Source organism: Cyprinus carpio, chromosome A2, assembly GCF_018340385.1.
Source record: "Cyprinus carpio isolate SPL01 chromosome A2, ASM1834038v1, whole genome shotgun sequence".
Classification (NCBI taxonomy): Eukaryota; Metazoa; Chordata; class Actinopteri; order Cypriniformes; family Cyprinidae; genus Cyprinus; species Cyprinus carpio.
The window spans coordinates 2,905,015-2,924,676 of record NC_056573.1 but is presented as its reverse complement, the minus strand read 5'-3'; the positions used below and the strand labels follow the sequence as shown (position 1 = coordinate 2,924,676).

General features: G+C 35.9%; 1 protein-coding gene and 1 pseudogene across 1 annotated transcript; both read right to left on the bottom strand.

The window, feature by feature from the left end:
- Nucleotides 1–8,514: 8,514 nt before the first annotated feature.
- LOC109047406 (DNA-directed RNA polymerase II subunit RPB4) lies at nucleotides 8,515–12,063 on the bottom strand. Its single transcript, XM_042769189.1, has 4 exons — nucleotides 11,885–12,063; nucleotides 11,341–11,521; nucleotides 8,967–9,062; nucleotides 8,515–8,751 (listed from the first exon to the last, which is right to left on the bottom strand). The coding sequence occupies exons 1-4, from the start codon at nucleotides 11,955–11,957 to the stop codon at nucleotides 8,673–8,675; spliced, it is 429 nt and encodes a 142-aa protein (XP_042625123.1). The 5' UTR covers nucleotides 11,958–12,063; the 3' UTR covers nucleotides 8,515–8,672.
- Nucleotides 12,064–14,077: 2,014 nt separating this feature from the next.
- Nucleotides 14,078–19,662, bottom strand: part of LOC109062533 — an 82,297-nt pseudogene continuing 76,712 nt past the window's right edge.

The window sequence follows — 19,662 nt, the reverse complement described above, 5'->3', positions numbered from 1 at the left end:
CTGAATCAGAAATGCATTTTTTTCAGTGTGTTGTCATGATATCATTTTCTAGCTAATCACACAGTGTGTTGTCATGATATCATTTTCTAGCTAATCACATTTTTATTTAATAATCCAATAATAAGCACTATGCTAAGATAGTAGGCTAAGCTGTTCTTAATGTGCTAATAAGAAAGGACAAATGTTTCATTTGTAAACATGATGAAGACAATGTGGAAAAGGCGAGGTTTTGTGTGTTGCTGCTAGACTGCAACTGTTTAACAGTTTGTCTAGATTACCTAGAATGAATAGGATCTGATTATTGGGTCCAACACCTCATAAATGTCTGCTTATAAGGGCTTGGGGCAGTGTCACCGGAGTTGGAGTTTGTTTTGCATTATGCAGTTGTATAGATCTATTGAATGGCAAAAAAAATAATATATATATATTAATGAGAGCGTTTCTGAAGGATGCTTACTCTGTTAAAGAGGAATAAAGCTTCTTAAGATGGCTCAGTGTATAGTGAGCAGTAATTCTCCATTATACCCTTCATAATCCCTTTCTATCTATCTATCTATCTATCTATCTATCTATCTATCTATCTATCTATCTAGGTTTACTGTTGATGTTTATCATATTAAGTTAACATATTTATTTATTAGTTTCTTATCAAGGGCTGTATAGACATCAAATTTCCACACAGTCTATACACTGTATTGTGACATTAGTATGCAGTGAAAGTACAGCCATTGAGGTAACGGTCACATTTATTACAGAAACTCTACCGTCATCATTTGGATAAAAGCGTCTGCTAAATGACTAAATGTAAATGTTGTAGATTATTGGAGTAATATTTACAATAAAATACTATTTCATTTGACTTTTTACTTCAAAAAATACACATTTAACAATGTGTTGCTTGATGTTTATTTGTAATTATTTCTATAATTTTCTCGCAATTATTAGTTGTTAATAGGCAAATTTAGTTGTTATTGTAGGCAAGGTATACACGCACACACACACATACACACACACACACACACACACACACACACACACACACACACACACACAAGTGCAAGACCTGTCACTGTGATGGTACCCTTTCAAAAGGTACTAATAATGTCCCATTTAGGCACTAATATGTACACTTTAGGTACTAATATGTATGTTTGAGGTACTAATATACACCCTTTAGGGGTAAATAAGGTACAAAGGTGTACCTTTAGAAAAGGTTCTGCCCCCATGACAGCTTTTGCACCTTTTTTTCTGAGAGTGTTGTATAGTTGAAGTGCTGATCCTTTTTAGGGCTCTCTCAGCAGACAGATGTTCAGTACAATGTGAACTACAGTAAACACACAACATTAAACACAGTAAACACTGATAAAGGTTTAAATGTATGTCCTTATTTGCTTGTAGCAGCTGACAAATGTCATCATACCACCTGTCATAATATTGTCATAATCTTATAATCCCCTATGCTTTACAAAAATAGGAATATGAGCATAATTTGCTTAAACTTATATATGTTTCATATACATAATGTACACAACAAGAAATAATTTGAACATTATTTCTGTAATACAAATCCATTTGTTGATTTGTTAATTGTCCATATTCTCAGTTCAAGGCTGCATTTCCCAAAAGTATTGTAATATTACAAAACTTTGGCATCAATGTTCTCTATGAATTACTTTGACTTACAAAGCTGTTTGAAAACATAGGTCTTGACAGTCTGTCTATATCATTCTATGCATTTGTTTATCTTTATATAGTTATCAAATGTTCTTCCTTTTCTCGTGAAGCCGCATGTTTTTGCTAGATCCTTCTATCTTTTTCAAGAGCCAGAACAGTTTGGTGTCTGATGACACAGCTTCACCTGTGACCCCAGAGACATCATGTCAGGGGACAGTACCCAGGGTGACAAAACCCAGTGCAATGGAGTAAAAAATCACAGGTATGCTTTTGGTTTCATGGGATTTGGTTTTCCTTTCTCGTTTTAATTTGTGCGTTAACTTTACACTGCGAATAAAAAAGGGCCATTTTCCAGTGTTTGCAAATGATTATTATTGTTGCTGCTGCTGCTGCTTAATCATGCTGTTAAAACCTCATTTACAGGGTTTCTGCAGGTCTTTCAAAGGTCTTAAAAAGTGTATACTTCACATTTTTACACATGAAGGCCTTAAAAGCTCTTAAATCGGAGGAGAAGAGAACAGCCTTAAATTCATCAAGTCGCAGCATTAAATGTTGCATGCACTGCAGAAAATGAATATCTTCTTCAGTAGTTTTGTTTTTGTTATTCCAATATGAATGTATGTAAACATCCTTAAATCCAAATACATTTTTCAGATGCAAAAGGACAATATGAATTCTTGTTTTCTGAGAAATGGAACAATATTAAATGAGTTTATGATTAAATCAAGAACAAGCATCTGTTAATGTGGTATTAAAACTTTTTTAATTTTTCTGAGCCCACTGGCAGATATGTGTTGACGTTTTAACCCTCATGTCATTTTGAAAGTAAATGTATCTTGATTTAAGAATCTTTGGACATTTGCACTGGAAAACAAGACAAAAATACTGAGGAAGAGCATCACTTTTTGAAGTATGATTAGAAGGTAGAGTAAACATTATTATATTTTTTGTAAAATTAATTAAAAAGTAATGAAGATCAGTTGTAAGTTATATTTTCAAACTTTGAAGTGTTGCTAATACAAGACATTTGCATTCAGAGACCAAATTGACACATTGTGTTCCATTAAAACTTATTCCTTAAATTGTCTTTACTTGTTCTTAAAAAGGCTTTAAAGGTCTTAAATGTACCTTCATAAACCTGCAGAAACCTTAATTTAATCAAGTGAAGTCAGTTTTATTTGTTTAGCTGAGTAAAACCATATTACATCACTTAGCTACATGAAGTATATAATTATGGCCACATTATTAATCAATTATAACAATAGAAGCCCCAAGACAGAGCCTTGTGGCACTCCATACTATTACACTTATGCATTATGCAATTGGTTGGGCAATTGGTTTTCTAGTATTTAGACCAGGGTTTTTCAGTTTTTAATGAGGTCCAAACTGATGAAATAAGCTATTGAGCAAGGACCCCCTGTTAAATAATATAATATTGAGTGTTGCATTGTTGGCATTCATTCATTCAGTCATAGGCCTAATTCATATTGTAGCCTTAAATTTGATGCGGCCAGCAACAGGAATCCAGTGAAGTGAGAGCAAAAGAGGAACATTTAACGTTTATAAATATTATTTAATTTACATACTTTCTTAAATGATGCTTACATGAAACTGCCATTGTGATTTATACAGTACCTGATAGCAAATTTGCCACAAAAAATAAATATATACTTTTATGTTGTGATTTAAGACATACATTTTCTGCTCACTTCTTTGTTACAGGGTAACGAGGTTAAGCCTTGTTTATATTTGACGTCAGCAGTTGTACTATTGATCTGAATATAAGTTTTGCTTTACCTGCTGCACGAAGGTGCAGTCGTGCTTATATTAAGAACAACAGCATTCTTGCTCATGTAATATTGATTAAATATATTGGCTGGAATACATGTATGCATTTGATGTTCTCCGATTACCTGTGCAGTTCTGAACTCATAGGGATATATGTTTCATTGTCCCTGTTGGAACAGGTTGGCTCTTCCTGCTGCAATTTTCTCACGAAACAATGTCAGTATGTGGTGTTCTCAAAAAATTCATTGGGATGGTGAGTCAAATATGCTTATATATGCATAAATATGTTTGTATTGCAAGGTTTGCATGATGTAAGCATGCCAAATTAATTCTCCGGTTTGTAAAGTGGAAATCTGCTTCTGAAATTTCTGAACTGACTTTAAATAACAACACTACTGACTTCAGGAGAGCTGCTTGAACTGAACTTGCTTTACAATTGATAAACTTGGCACACTTATTAAACTGAACTGATTAACTTTACAAGAACTATGCAAAACAATCTGCATTCTAAAGTGCTATAGAATAAAGGTGACTTGAGTTCTGATGCAAAGCAGTCAGTTAATTAATTATAATCATCTGTAAATCTTCACAGGAGCTGTCTAAAATCACAATGCCAGTGATTTTTAATGAGCCTTTGAGTTTTCTTCAGAGATGGATTGAATATATGGAGCACACGTACCTCATCCACAAGGCTAGCGCTTCACATGACTCCATCCAAAGAATGAAGGTAAATATATTTTAATTTTTTTAGACCAAGAAACCCTTGGTTAATAGAGAAATAGGGCAGGGACCTACTGAGTAAAACAGAGCATTGCATTTAAGCCTGGCCTATATTAACATGTATATGGTACCATTAATGTATTCTGGTATGATGTTTGCATTACAAAGCCATTAAAATGATTAAGGTGGTGTACAGAACTTAGATTTTTCTTATGTTTTTAAGTTGGAGAGGCCGGGAAAATTAGCTGAATTTGAGTTTCTTAACTTCAGCTTTGGTTAAGTTTAAGTTAAATCACTATTTTTTATAAAACAAAATTTATTAATCAATAACTCATAAATAAGTCTCTCATAAAAAACAATAAGAGTTCAAACAATAACGGATAGGTGCAAAGCATATGGATTACGGTTAAGACCTGAATTAATCTATTTGTTTTGCATTTAATTACCTTCAGCATACGTATGCACTGCGCAAATTTTATGTGATCTTATGTAAATACAATACACAATTTTTAGTAGTGAATATAATCAATGAAATATTAGGCCAAACACAGAAAATTACTTTTGATTATAAGCAATATAATTATACTGAATAAACCTGACATGGCTCTGCAGTCAAATGAAGAGCAAAATGTAAACTCAAGTATGACTATAAGGTTTTTCAAACTTACTGCAAAAAAAATAAAAAAATAAAAAAAAAATATATATATATATATATATATATATATATATATATATATAATATATATATATATATATATATATATATATATATATATATATATTGATATATTCATGAAACAGACTCTTACTCTTACAGTTACATGAATTCGTTTATCACTCAAACACACCCACTGCCAAAACTCTATGTACCTACAGGCCAATTTGCACATTTACAAACTCTTTTCAAAACTGTTAAACTTAATTTCAAAACATAATATACAGTAATTTCTTACATTTCTATAGTAATACTGTACTGAAATATAATCTAAATCTAAAAAAAAAAAATGAATTGTATCAAAACATTCAGATGTAACTGAACACATACACAGGTGTTAGATGGTAAATTTCATTACCATCTATAAAAAAGGGGAAACAGGAATAATTTTGTGCTATAATGTAAACATGGAGCGTGTAACATTTACATCAGTGAATTCTAAGCAGTACAGAGTGTTCTTGTTTTATAAAATTAAACAGAAAAAATCATTGTATAATGCTAATGTTAGTGTTTCTAGGTCATTGTTTTATGTGTGATTGTTGGGGGAAAACCTTTGCTAGGTGTTATAGAACAATGAGTTGATGTGAGACAAGTATTTTGGTAGTTTAAGTGCATACTTGAATGTGAAATGTACTGCTGTGCCAAGATTAAAGTTGGTTAGGAGAACTGTGTGAAGAGTTTTGAAAAAGTGACATCTAAGTATTAAGAAATGTGTTCTAGCAATTGTAAAAACACTTTACAGCCAGTAAACATGAGGAGCATGCGTTTATTCCTCATACTGTATGAGAGGTCAAGAAGAATTCTTACATGTAAATTCAGCTACATTTCAGCCACAAGAAGCCTTCACCTGAACAAACCCGACCTGCTGTGTAACATTGTCATGGGACAATTGTGGATTGAGCAATATGGAAATGTTGAAATTATTAATCATAAGTAAGAGCAAGTATCATCCTCTGATTTGACATTAACAAGGGTGTAATTAGATCATTGTTTCTTTATTAAGCTTGGAGAAGAACAGCTAACTTGAAAGACAAAAAAAGTCCACAAATTATTTTACTGTGTTTTTTAACAGAACTGGAGAAAGATGCTGTTTGACTTTCAAACCGTGGCATCTTTGGAAAAGAGTTGCATAAAGTGGAAGGATACATACTTGATAAAAGGGTATGCAAACGTTACTAAAATGTCAATTTCAGCCAATTCAATTTTATTGTAGTGTGGTGTCAACTCTAGTTAACTCCGGTCCACTAATTTGATTGGATATGTGGTGCTCCAAGAGGGTAGATGATGCATATAACAACACAAGAGCATTTTACTGTGTTTGTCCATTTTAGACATTCTACTAACTATAAGTAACTTTGCAACTACATGTCAAATAGCAGTAATTAGAGTATGCAGTCTGTTTAATAGTTTAACCTTTACTTTGCTTATCTGTGTTTAATGCACCATTTTGTTTTATAAAACCAATATCACTCTTACAATTGCACAGTTGTACTGTAAATGTTATACAGTATGTAGTAGCCGTGCCAGTATTCATTACAATAGCATGATTGCAAGTGATGGACTTTCATAATCATACTGATTTGGCTTTGACTTGATATTAGACTGAACTGTTATGAACGTTGCTCTTTTCTCTATGTCTGTCCAGTAAAAGAAAGATCTGTGCTCTGTATGGCAAGTGGACAGAGTGCTTGTATTCTGTGGATCCAGCGACATTTGATGCTCACAGAAAATCTGACACAAAGCGCTCTGTGAAGGACAGGAAGGGAAGCACACAGGTGACTGCTGAGATAATGATCATGATCTTACTTCATTTGATTTGGTGTTTTCAATAGCAATGTACAAATATTGCTGAAATACAGAACTGCTGTCTCTTCTAGAGTAATAATGCGGATGAGGAGCCGGATGAAATGCCTCCTCCAGAAGCAGAGACGGTGCAGGTGATTCCAGAAAGTGAGCTGAACTGGAGGATATCATCGCGACCAGACAACTCCGGGAAAGTATGCAGAATATATCAGCATTTATCGTCACACTCTTGTTCTGTCCTCTGACTACGGCAGGAAATGCATTGGAGTCTATATATATATATACATACATAACCCTCACACCTGCAAAAAAAAACATATATATATATTAATATATATGACGCTCTTTATCTCCAGAGAGCTTCACACCTCACAAACACTCTTACACAGACAGAGAAATGGGAGTATATGACTGTAAGCATTGCTGCAAAGATTAGTAAATTAAATATATATATATATATATATATATATATATATATATATACACCATCTACTGGCCATTACTGTTGATAACATGAAGACATGAAGTTATTTTTGTATTTTGCACTAGATGGGCAGCATTTGTGAAGTTCTGACTCTGAAAGCGTTTTGGTTCTGTATAAAATAAAAGATGCATTAGTCACGAGAATCGGTGGCACATGATAAAAAGATTAAAGAAGCTAGGTTTTTTTATTATTATTATTATTATTATTATTTTTTTAAACAAGCATTTAGTAAATGAATAGAGTGCAGGTCTATAAGGGGCATTTTTTTTTATGAATAGCATTAGAATAGAGAGTGCTAGAGTCTGATTGATGATTTTAGACAGTAAATCATCAGTCTGGCTGGAAACAGACCGTGACAATAAAACTTCAGTGCAGCTGCTTTATATCACAAATGTGAAAATATACCACAATTATGATTTCCTCTCACTGTAAGGTATCTGTAAATATGATTTTCAGGTACACTTTACACCTGTTTAAACTATATTATTTAAACTTATTTAAAATCCTATTAAGCTTTATCAATCCTATTGTTATACATTAACAGTTCGTTTTCAGACCAGAAATTATATAATAACATATTATACTGATGTTATACATTAACAGTTCGTTTTCAGACCAGAAATTGTATTATTATTATTTAATAACATATTACACTATATATATATTATATATATATATATATATATATATATATAGTCAAACTGAAGATTTTTAATTAAGTTTTATTTGTTTTAATTAAGTGTTGTTTCACCTTCAGAAATAAAACTCATAAGGTTTCAATAGTGCCCTGATTATTTTGGCAGTGACAATTTTAGGTCATTTTTAACATAACTCATGCTTTAACATAACAAATACATCTTTGAACAATTGTACATATATTAAAATAATAATTGCAAAAGCTAATGTGCTCAGTAGTGATGAGATTTTGTAGTACATTTACTTCAAATTCATGTGATTTAAATACCATAAAATCATCTCAATCCACTAAAACCTTTGGTGTTTCAGTAGCAACAAGTGAGTTAAGAACATTTTAAATAGCTTTTATTATTTATTCTGTAATAATAATAATAATAATAAAAACTTTCATATAATGCTTTGTGTTTGGATCATAACATATTCTCATGAAACACTCACATAATCTATGATAGATGAGCTCCAGGAACCTGTTCTGTGATATATTTTTAATAGTTATAAATCAAGCATTTCTATTATGTAAATATGTTATTGGCTGGATTTTGGGCTGCAGCCTCCGATTCAGATTTGCATTTCTATTATGTAAATATGTTATTGGCTGGATTTTGGGCTGCAGCTGCATGACACCGAGACACAGTCAGTTTTATCAAAAACAGTTTATTTTTCAAAACAACATCACATTACACATCTACAGAAGGGAACATTTGTGGCAAGGTATAACGATGCAAGAAGGAAAGAGAAAAGAAGGGCATGAAGAGCCATTAGAGAAAGCAAAGTGAATCTTCATTAAGAGGTTCAGTACTGGAAACTGCGCTTAGTCTGAATATCGTCCAGGATTTGCTGTAACTCCTCGTCCTCAAACCGGCCTTCCAAACTAATACACACACAATACAATAACAGAATAATGTAAACAAACATCAAAAACAGCTGACTGTAATTTTCAGTTCAACAGTCTCCTGAAACATCAATGTGTTGAGCTTTCAAATAAAAAAAATATAACACAAAATGATAAAACAAACTACTATATCCCAGTACTCTGTGTTTAAATCAGTGTTATCTCCCCGCTCAGTGTTTGTGTGTAATGCTCACCTGGGAATGAGGGCTTTGGCCTCCTCCGCAGCCTCCGGACACAGATTGGCTAAACTTGCCAACTCAAACTTATGAAGCTTCTTCTGCAGAAGTAAGCTGGAAACACAGCCACGGTTAGCATTCATAGGAATATCATATTTACTAAACGACACTAAAACGAACAAAAAAAAAAAACACACTAAATCTACAGTCACTATGAGATGCTCAGAAGAGCAGGCTGAGATGTTCAAACTAGAGCTGCAGGATATATTGAGATTAACTTAATATCACAATATGGCTTAGTACCATGGTCATGTTTAATGAAATTGCGATTTAAAAAATATGAATATGAAAAAAAAAACAAAAAAAAATACAGTAATGACAGTACACGTACTTCAGAAAAACTAAAATTGTTTTTTAGACAAGGAGGATTCATTTTAAAGCATTATTACAAAACATAGCTCGTTAAAGCATAATGATGACAAAGTATATGAATTTGGACATTGATTGGTCAAAAACATGGGTTTTGGCCCGTGAAAATGCCTAGTGGAAAGAGATTTTGACTCTGAAATGCTTATTAAAATTCGAGTTTCGTATTTGGAAATACCACGACTGAGGTTTTTTTTTTTTGTAACCCCAAGTATGAACATCCGAAGTTTTCCCCCAACTGCTCTAAATAGATGTTTTCACACACACACAAGTTGGTATGTGTGATTTACAGTGGTGTTCACGGTAGGCGTAATGTGTTTACTACTGTACAAACTGTGTGTTGTATCACCCTACACCTAAACCATCTCTCTGTGTTTTTGTGTTTTCACTGCATAAACCACCTTCATATTGTCATACCCATGTCATCATACAGAACCACACACACGTACTTCAGAAAAACTAAAATACACACTAACTAGGAAAAATAATTGATCACAACAGAAAAATATAGTAAAGGTAAAACATGGCCTTGATAAATATACAAAAATTCATAAACATTGCAACATTGCAATATGAATTCGTGAACTGAATGTGGTTCACATTGTGTGTGTGGTCACTCGTGGCCTAGTGTGTTAGAGAGTTGTTCCTAACTCTAAGGTTGTGTGGTTCAGAGTCTCGGGTGTGTGTTTCACTGAGGTGTGTTGAGCAAGACCAAAACCCAACTGCTCCGGGTGTGTGTTCACAGTGTGTGTGTTCACTGCTCCGGGTGTGTGTGTTCACGGTGTGTGTGTGTGTGTTCACTGCTCCGGGTGTGTGTTCACGGTGTGTGTGTGTGTTCACTGCTCCGGGTGTGTGTGTTCACGGTGTGTGTTCACTGCTCCGGGTGTGTGTGTTCATCACGGTGTGTGTTCACGTGTGTTGTGTGTTCACTGCTCCGGGTGTGTGTTTCACTGCTCCGGATGTGTGTGTGTGTTCACTGCTCCGGGTGTGGTGTTCACGGTGTGTGTGTTCAGTGATCACGGTGTTTGTTCACGGTGTGTGTGTGTTCACTGCTCCTGGTGTGTGTTTCACGGTGTGTGTGTGTTCACTGCTCCGTGTGTGTGTTCACGGTGTGTGTGTGTTTCACTGCTCCGGGTGTGTGTTCACGGTGTGAGTGTGTTCAGTGCTCCGGGTGTGTGTTCACGGTGTGTTGTGTGTTCACTGCTCCGGGTGTGTGTTCACGGTGTGTGTGTGTGTGTTCACTGCTCCGGGTGTGTGTTCACGGTGTGTGTGTGTGTTCACTGCTCCGGGTGTGTGTTCACGGTGTGAGTGTGTTCAGTGCTCCGGGTGTGTGTTCACGGTGTGTGTGTGTGTTCACTGCTCTGGGTGTGTGTTCAAGGTGTGTGTGTGTGTTCAGTGCTCCGGGTGTGTGTTCACGGTGTGTGTGTGTTCACTGCTCCGGGTGTGTGTTCACGGGTGTGTGTGTGTTCACTGCTCTGGGTGTGTGTTCACGTTCACTGCTTTTTTCACTGCTCCGGGTGTGTGTGTTCACTGCTCCGGGTGTGTGTGTTCACTGCTCCGGGTGTGTTCACGGTGTGAGTGTGTTCAGTGCTCCGGGTGTGTGTTCAAGGTGTGTGTGTGTGTTCAGTGCTCCGTTTGTGTGTGTGTTCAGTGCTCCAGGTGTGTGTTCACGGTGTGTGTGTGTTCAGTGCTCCAGGTGTGTGTTCACATTGTGTGTGTGTTCACAGCTATGTGTGTGTGCACTTTGGATGTTTTAAATGCAGAGCTTGAATTCTAAATATGGGTCACCATACTTGGCTGTATGTCACGTCACTTTCATATATAATCACAGGAAGGTAGAACAGCTGACACTATACACAGATCCACACTCACACCCCCTCCCACACAGAGACACAATAAAACACAGATGTGTTGTGTTGTGGAGTGTGTGTGGAGTGTGTGTGGAGTGTGTGTGGAGCGTGCTGACCTGCGCACGCTGGCGATGGTCTCTCTGTTCTTGAAGCGGCTGAATCTGGCCGTGTAGTTGAGGGTCTTCATGAAGACCTCGGACAGCTCCTGCTCGTCCTCCGCGCTCTCGTTCTGCTGCTTGCGATGCTCCAGTAACATGTGCACCTCCGAGTTCAGCAGGGTCTCTGCGTTCTCAAACTCTGGGACGAATCAAAGATCGAGAACACATCCCTGCGTTACATCAAAACACTGAACCAGATTAAACGATCAGCGACCTGACAGTCAACTCAGAGCGCGAGGTAATCAGGGAATCTATCAGTTTAGCTCATTATGGTGAGTGATAGAGACAGTTTTCATCAGTGATAGGAATGGGGTTGTGTTTAACAGTAACACTAATGTGCTCTTTAACGGTATGCTTATTAGTTCTTCTTCCAATTAACGTTGCTGTATATTCTGAAAAGCATTTTGTTTTTATAATACAAAAGAAACAGCAATGGCTGAACATCTTAAGAAGCAGTGCGACAGATTGAGCCGCTGTTCTCTTAATAACTTCATCTTCTCACCTTTAGGAAACAAGAGCTGAGACGCGTCCTCCTCCACATCTCCCACGTGCGCTGCTCCTCCTGCCGCCATCATAACATAAATACAGTCAATGAATATGAGTTAATCTTCACCGTTTACTACATAATTACACCGCGCACTGTCTATAGCGCCGCTTTGAATGAAACACAGTCTACTTCCGGTCACGTGCCGGAGCGAAAAAGTACGGCAGGATTGACGCACAGCGCCACCTAGTGCACTGTGTTTGAACATCTCCGCAGTTTAAATTTAACTGTCTATGGTAGAAAACCATATTACATTTAATTTGTTGACGTGTGACCAGGCACAAGATTTTCGGAATAATGTAGAGCTTATGCATTTTATGATTAAATATGTTTGTTTGTTTATTCATTCATTACTTAGCACCTTTTTTGTTTTTGCTTTTTTTGTTTGTTTGTTTCTGTCACAGTGTCTTGTCACTACTTGCTTTGTATACAATGTTTTTGCAGTATTGAATGTAAAAACAAATTATGCAAATGAAGTACTTTTAAATAGAAATTTAAAAAAGTAATATTTCTCATTTAAAATATAGCCTCATTAAAAAAAAACACTTAAAAAACAAAGACAAAACAAAGTACATGTGAATTATTATCCACATTTAATATTATGTACAATAAATTGCTCATAAGCTGTTTTTGCTGTTGATTACACTACAGGCTGTTTACAGATAAAATATATTGTTTTAAAGATCAATGATAAAACCCATTCATTCTCAATATATATATATAACTCTCTCTCTCTCTCTCTATATATAAAATATAACTCGTGTCTCAAGAGTCTAGCACATCATTATAACCTAAAATATAGAGGCATTTCATTCCATTGTTTTATATTTTAGAAAAAAAGAAAAAAAAAACTTTTCTTTAAATGTGTTACCGAAAGCAGCTACCAGAGATTTAAATTCAGATTTAATAATGTCCTATTTATTTGATAATTTAAATCTGCTGTTTAAAAATTGGAAAATAGATGTGCTTCAGTTGAAATGGTTTTCTGTCTTGCACTGTATCTCTCAAAATGATGTACGTCATATAAAATGTGGAAATTAGCAGATATAAGTTAATGTAACCTCTTATTTCCATAATTTACACATAAAACTGTTTGGTTTATATATATATAATTTTTTTTGGTAATTGTAGGCCTATAATACATTGTATTTAAAAAATGCATTGCATACCTGTTGCTGCCATAATAATGGCCTATTTCAAATGTTTATGTTCTTTTTCTTCTCTTTATTCTTGTTGCTCATTACAGCTCCCATTCACTGTGGTGGTGCAGTTATGAAATGTTGTTCTTGTAAATACTTTCCAGCATTTCAGTATTTTATTATTATTATTATTATTATTGTAATAAATATGCAAATGCAAATTACAGTGAAGTGCAACAGTTCCTGTACGGTGTTCAGCAGTGGTCAAAATGCTTTTAAACATTGAATTTTGAATCAATTTCTTCTTGTTAACTCAAAGATGTGGATACAGATGGCAATTAAATTACCACATGACCTTGTTGTTTGTCAGAAAACAGTAGGTACATGGGAGGTGTGAGGAAAAACACAGGCATTCTGGATTCAGACGGCAAGAAAGTCACAGACAAACCTCTATAAATGTTGAAAATCACTTAGGTGTGACAGCTTCAGCTCTGTTGCCTTGCATTTCTCGTACAGCTCTGGGATGCACCTTGAGAAAAATAGCTGTGTGATGCTATTACATAGCACTTGTCAAGCGATCGGGTCGAGTGTGTTAATTGGTACCACGTGTTAACTTCTGATGAATGCCATTAATTAAGTACATCAGCTATTCTATTCCTTCTGTATTGTCTCTGTCAGTGTATTGGGTTTTGAACCTTGGATCAATACTTGGTCTCAGTGACAGTTTGACATCTGCTAGGTTTTTGCACCTGGCATTATAATTTTCTTTTTTATTTTCACATTGCATCATTAAATCATACCGTTACTCATTTGATTGATTGCATCTATCCACATCAGTGTATTATTACACCTTTATTAAATATAAGATTTAAGGTCTATGGGGCATTTTTGTATTATACTGTTGATTACGATTAACAATGTTTTTGACTTGTTCCTCAGTTTGTAAAAATCATGTTAAATGCATTTACACAGAACCCATGTGCTCTTTCTTTTTTTACCAGGAAACAAAAACAGCAGAAAACTAAAACAGGGTAAAAAGACAACATTTTATTAATTTAAACATAAAGTTATCAGGATGCTTATTCATTCAAATTCAGTAACAAAAATCCAAATTCCAAGACGCCTTTGAAAGAAAGATTAAATTACATATCGTCAAAGAAGAAATCTTTTATTATTTTTAAAAACCCTTCCTGAATTGATTGTGACATCGAGTTTGACTGTGATACCTTTGTCAGAATTTATGTTTGTAAACCCCTTTACAAGACATTCATCTAAACTAAATTGAAACATTTAATAATTAAAGCCTCAGCTGTGAAATCTTTTTTTCGTCTTTTCAGTTTTAACAGTATTTTATGGAAACATAGGAAAGTTGTTTAGTTAAATTGAGTACTCTAAATTGTTTTATGAGCTGAACCTTGGAAGTCAAGCTGCATTTAGTTACAATGGCCTATTCAATTAGAAATTGGACTTCAAACAAAGTATCTGCATTATTAGCGAATTTCAACAATGTGGCAGAGATGAATTAGAAACAAATGGTATTTTGGTAGAAAAATACATTAAACTTAAGAAACTGAGAGAAAAAAGCACTTTAAGCCATCAACTGGAAATAAAGCACTTAATACCTGAATCGGGCCTCAAATGTATGGGTTGCTTTCCAAACTCACTATCTGATGAGAAATTAAGAGAATATAAATATGAATTCTTTCAGTTGCTCGTTTCATTGAACATTTAATTTGTATATCTATAAAACACTTCTTGAATATAGTGAAGATCAGCATCCACCTCGTTGAAATCTACATTTGTCCTGTTATGTCTCTGTTCTACTGACTGATCTAGTATTTGTCATCATCTGCATCGCTGAGAGCTTCGCCGCCAGCGAGAGATACGCTCTGTGTCAGTCTCTTCCTGAAGTGTCCGTTGGGCACCTGCCAGCCTATCCGTGACCTTGTGCGCATCGAGGCGCTGACCGTGTTCGCACGGCCAAGACTGGTGGCCACCGCCGCCTCAAAGGTAAGAGTTTCCATAGGAGCGGCAGAATCAGGGCTGTGCTCTTCCTCTTGTAGGGCGAGGAAGGACTCGGAAGGATAGCGGCGTACGGATGATCCCAGATATTCATCCACTTCAAAATGGGTACTTTCCTGCTGTCTCGCTTCCTGGTCTTCAGCACCGTCATCCCATAAAGCAGTACTACAGCACCCTATCATCTGCTGGACAGTTGCGTCATCATCGTCATCGTCAACGTGTGATGAAGGTTGCGTGTGGCACACTAAGGGTGAGTAAGAGATGTGAGGGCGTGAGCAGGTGGAGGTCTGGGACAGGCGACGCTTGCCGCTCGGGGTGCTGGACTCTGAGGTGGAGGGAACAGGGCTTTCTGAACTGTTACCCTGCAGAGAAATCAGATTTCAAGTATTTAGGATGATAATCCAGTTAATGTCATATTTAAATTTAAAGGGGTCATATGATGCAATTTCAATTTCAAGCTGTATGTGTTACGTATTCAAATAAAAAAAAAACAAAAATTATAAAAAAAGAGATATTAAGAGATATTCTTTATAAAAGTTAAGACTCATGCAAAGAAGGAAGGCGTAACTTTATTGTTGCTGCCCCACCGCCCTCCTAAACGCTGTGTGTTTCCTTGTGAAAGCTCATTTTGTTCAAGATTTGTATCATTGTAGCACCAAATCCCAAATGCCATATATAAAGTTGATGTCTGGCACAAAGACTGTTTCTAACTTTTTGCGAGGACAGTCTGGTGCTTCTGACTCACAGCCTGTAAGTACGTTTTCATATTTAAAGAATGTGCCACTGATGATTCAAACACGAGTTTTGAGCAGTGTAGAGTAGCGCTTGTTGTTTGTCATTTCTCAGATCACAAATGCAGACATGGTTTTATGTTTACGCTGTGCGATACACAACACAACACGTGAAAAGACAGTATAAGTCATTATAATCAGTAATTATGTCCCCACTGGATGCGACAAATGCCTCATTTGTAATGGTTTTATTGGTTTTGCCTCCTAGAGCCGGGACATATCATCACAGTATGGTAACGGGGGTAACATTTCCGTCACACGCTTGAGGTATTCAGCCAATCACAATGCACTGGATAGCTTGCCAGACAGCTTACACCTCGCTTTTTGGAATGATGGGATTTATAAAAATGTACGCGTTTCAGAAAGGTGGGGCATAAAGGAGAAACAATAATGTACAGTATGTTGAAAATAATTTGTTTTTTGAACCTTAAACTGGATAAACTCAAAACATTACACCAAATACACAAAATAATGTTCTTTTTAGCAACGTTATATGACCCCTTTAAGATATAGTAAAATGAAAAATCCATCTTAAGCTGGTAATTGGTTTCTAGATTATCTAAGATCACAGGTTTTCCTAGTAATCTTCTGAGTGATTCCAGGTTACTGTCTTTAAATCATCATCAATGTATAACAAGGTCCTTCATGTAGACATCTAAGACAGTGGTTTGTATGTCTCCCTCATTTAACACAACTGATTCAGCTCTGGGTGTGGCCTATGAGGGAGACATACAAAAGGTGTGGTGGGTGGGGGTCCCCTGCAGGACAGGTTTGAGAAACACTGATCTAAGGTACAGTGAAGCTGTGAGAGATCATGTGAAAGACGCTTGTTTGTTCACCTGTCTGGTGACCCCATGTATGCGCTCCTCACTTAGAGAGCGGGAACGGGATTTTGATTTCGGGTTATCCGGGGAAAGTAAGAACCGTTGTTCTTTTGGTCGTCCTCGCACCTTTTCCATGTACTCTGTCTGGTCTGAGTGGGACACTGTAAATTGTGAAAATAGATGTTATACATCACATAGTCAACACACAGTAGGTTAACTACAGCACTCAATGAGATTTAGCTATTAACAAAGGATTTCATATCTTGTTCTGCATGTATTCTCATGGGGATTCTCATAAAAGCATATGACTACAGAACTGTTCAAGCCAAAGCAGAGCAAAGGGTAAGTTGTTGTGTTATATGTGTATTGTATGTGTGAGAGAAAGGTTAAATGGTCATATTTTCTAATGTAACTTTCAGAACTTCCTCCTAGTCCTCTAGAGTGTTTGACGTACGCACATGCATTTTATCAGCTCTTGTCTCTTGCATGGTGACTCATTGGACAAGCGTTGGCTGGTGTATTTGTGTATTCGGGAGTTGTGCTGTGTCTTTACACTTTAAGAGGAAAATGCAGTAACAAACCTGCAGCTTTGTAGCTCTTGTGTCTGGTTCTGAATGCATGTTCAGGTGGGCGATCATCCCCCCACATGCCATTCAACCCTGATTCATCAACCTGTGCATCACATTAGATACAGTCAGTCTATAACTCATCCTTCTATAGTTTACTTTTTACTATTTGTAATACTATATGATTCAGAATATCTATTCCAAGAATTTCTTTTGTTTTCGCTACTTTAATTGTTAACCCTCTGATAACATACTAATGTGTTGACTAACCCAGAAACCAGGTGAGAACAATTTATTTAACCCATCAACAATTTCAAATTTTTGGTACCTGAGAGACATCTTCACTGCTGTCTGTACGGAGGGTCACGGGCTGCAATAACAGCTCCTGTGGTGATATTGGGCTTAAAGCCACAAACCCTCCACTTGTCCTAGAACACAAAACCACATCTTTAATACATACACAATACTGTGAGTGAAACCTTAAACACCTATAACGTAAGTCACTATGCAGTATACATAACAGTATAGTTTATAACACGTTTTTATGCTATTAAGCAGCAATGATACAGCACACATTTGTATTGTGCCATATACTCACAAAATCAAGCATGCATTGGAGTATATATTGATGCAGTTCATTTACGTGTTGTTTTAAACATGACCCTTCTTTGAAGACAATGAACTTACAAGGCTGATCCAGCACTGTGAGATATCAGGGGCAGGGTGGGACTTTTCTGTACAACAGAAGAAATTATGAAAAGGACAAAGCCTTATGATGTAGTATACACAAACTATGCAAAACATATAACGTTAAAATATGTTTGGAGATAAATTTATCCTAACAATTACAAAAACCGATCTTATGGACCTTCCCCCGAAAAGCATGTAATGATGAGTACAAATTTGTCTAAATGTGAACTTGGAGAAAAAAAAAGTCAGCTTACCTCTGCCTCAATCTGTTGCCTCAACTTCTTGGCTTTGCTCTGCTTAAAGTAATCCATGATCATCATAGAAGCATAGATCTTTCCAACGGTCATGTCCGTGTCTGGAGATACACACACTCACAGTCATTATGAAAGTACAACAGATTAATTTACATCAACCAAACCAACCTTTCAACGTAAGCCAATTTAATGCTTATAACACTGTTAAAATGGAAAGATGTCATGTAATACCTACGCAGCCTCTAAAGGGATGAGGTGATGCCAAAGAAATTAGATGGCATTGCATTTGCATTTCCACAAGAAACATTGCATTTGCTTGCAAAACTTTTGATGGAAGTACTATGAGTTGGGACAAAAACCTGTATTTCAGTGCTTTTGTGAGCGAATGCAAAGTTTCTCTGGAGAACGCAAATATTTTGAAAGAGAATGTCTCTTGGGAATGCAATACTTTTACAAGAAAACTTAAAATCATTTAAAAATAATTCTCCTATCTCATATTTTTTCCATCACCCTGTTAATGACCCTGAACCCCCCAAAACCAGCCATAAGTCACACGGTATATTTGTAGCAATAGCTAAGAATACATTGTATGGGTCAAAATTATTGATTTTTCTTTTATGCCAAAAATCATTAGGATATTAAGTAAAGATCATGTTCCATGAAGATATTTTGTACATTTCCTAACTTAAATATATAAAAACTCTATTAACAATAGTAATATGCATTGCTAAGGACTTAATTTGGACAAATTTAAAGGTGATTTTTTTTTTTTTTTTTTGCACCCTCAGATTCTAGATTTTCAAATAGTTGCATCTCGAACAAATATTGTTCTATCCAAACAAAACATACATCAATGGAAAGCTTATTTATTCAGCGTTCAAAACAAAATATTATGACTGGTTTTGTGGTCAAGGGTCACAATTCGGTATACACTCACCGTCCACTTCATTAGGTACACCTGTTCAACTGCTATTTAACGCAAATATCTAATGAGCCAATTGCATGGCAGCAACATTTAGTCATGTAAACATCGAATTTCAGAAACTGCTCATCTACTGGGATTTTCACAAACAAACATATATAAGCCTTACAGAGAATAACCAAAAAAAAAGAAATAGTAAAAACACGAAACCTAATCACAGAATGAAAATGACGGCAACTTCATGTATTTTTTTGGCAACTTTGGGTCGCTTATTACCAATTGAGCATTGTTTAAACACCAGGCCTGCCTGAGTATTGACAATGTCCATCCCTTTATGACCACAGTGTACGATCTTGTGATGGCTACTTCCAGTAGGGTAACGGGCCATGTCACAAAGCTCAAATCATCTCAAACTGGTTTCTTGAACATGAAAACGAGTTCACTATACTCAGATGGCCTTCACATTCACCAGATCTCAATCCAACAGAGCACCCATTGGGACGTGGTGGAACGGGAGATTTCTGTCAT

Excerpts from the sequence above, each read along its gene's own strand:
- LOC109047406 (XM_042769189.1), bottom strand. The coding sequence starts at position 11,957 with ATGATGGCGGCAGGAGGAGCAGCGCACGTGGGAGATGTGGAGGAGGAC. Across the intron at positions 11,522-11,884 it reads TCAGCTCTTGTTTCCTAAAG|AGTTTGAGAACGCAGAGACC; the intron begins GTGAGAAGATGA and ends GATTCGTCCCAG. Across the intron at positions 9,063-11,340 it reads ACCATCGCCAGCGTGCGCAG|CTTACTTCTGCAGAAGAAGC; the intron begins GTCAGCACGCTC and ends CTGTGTTTCCAG.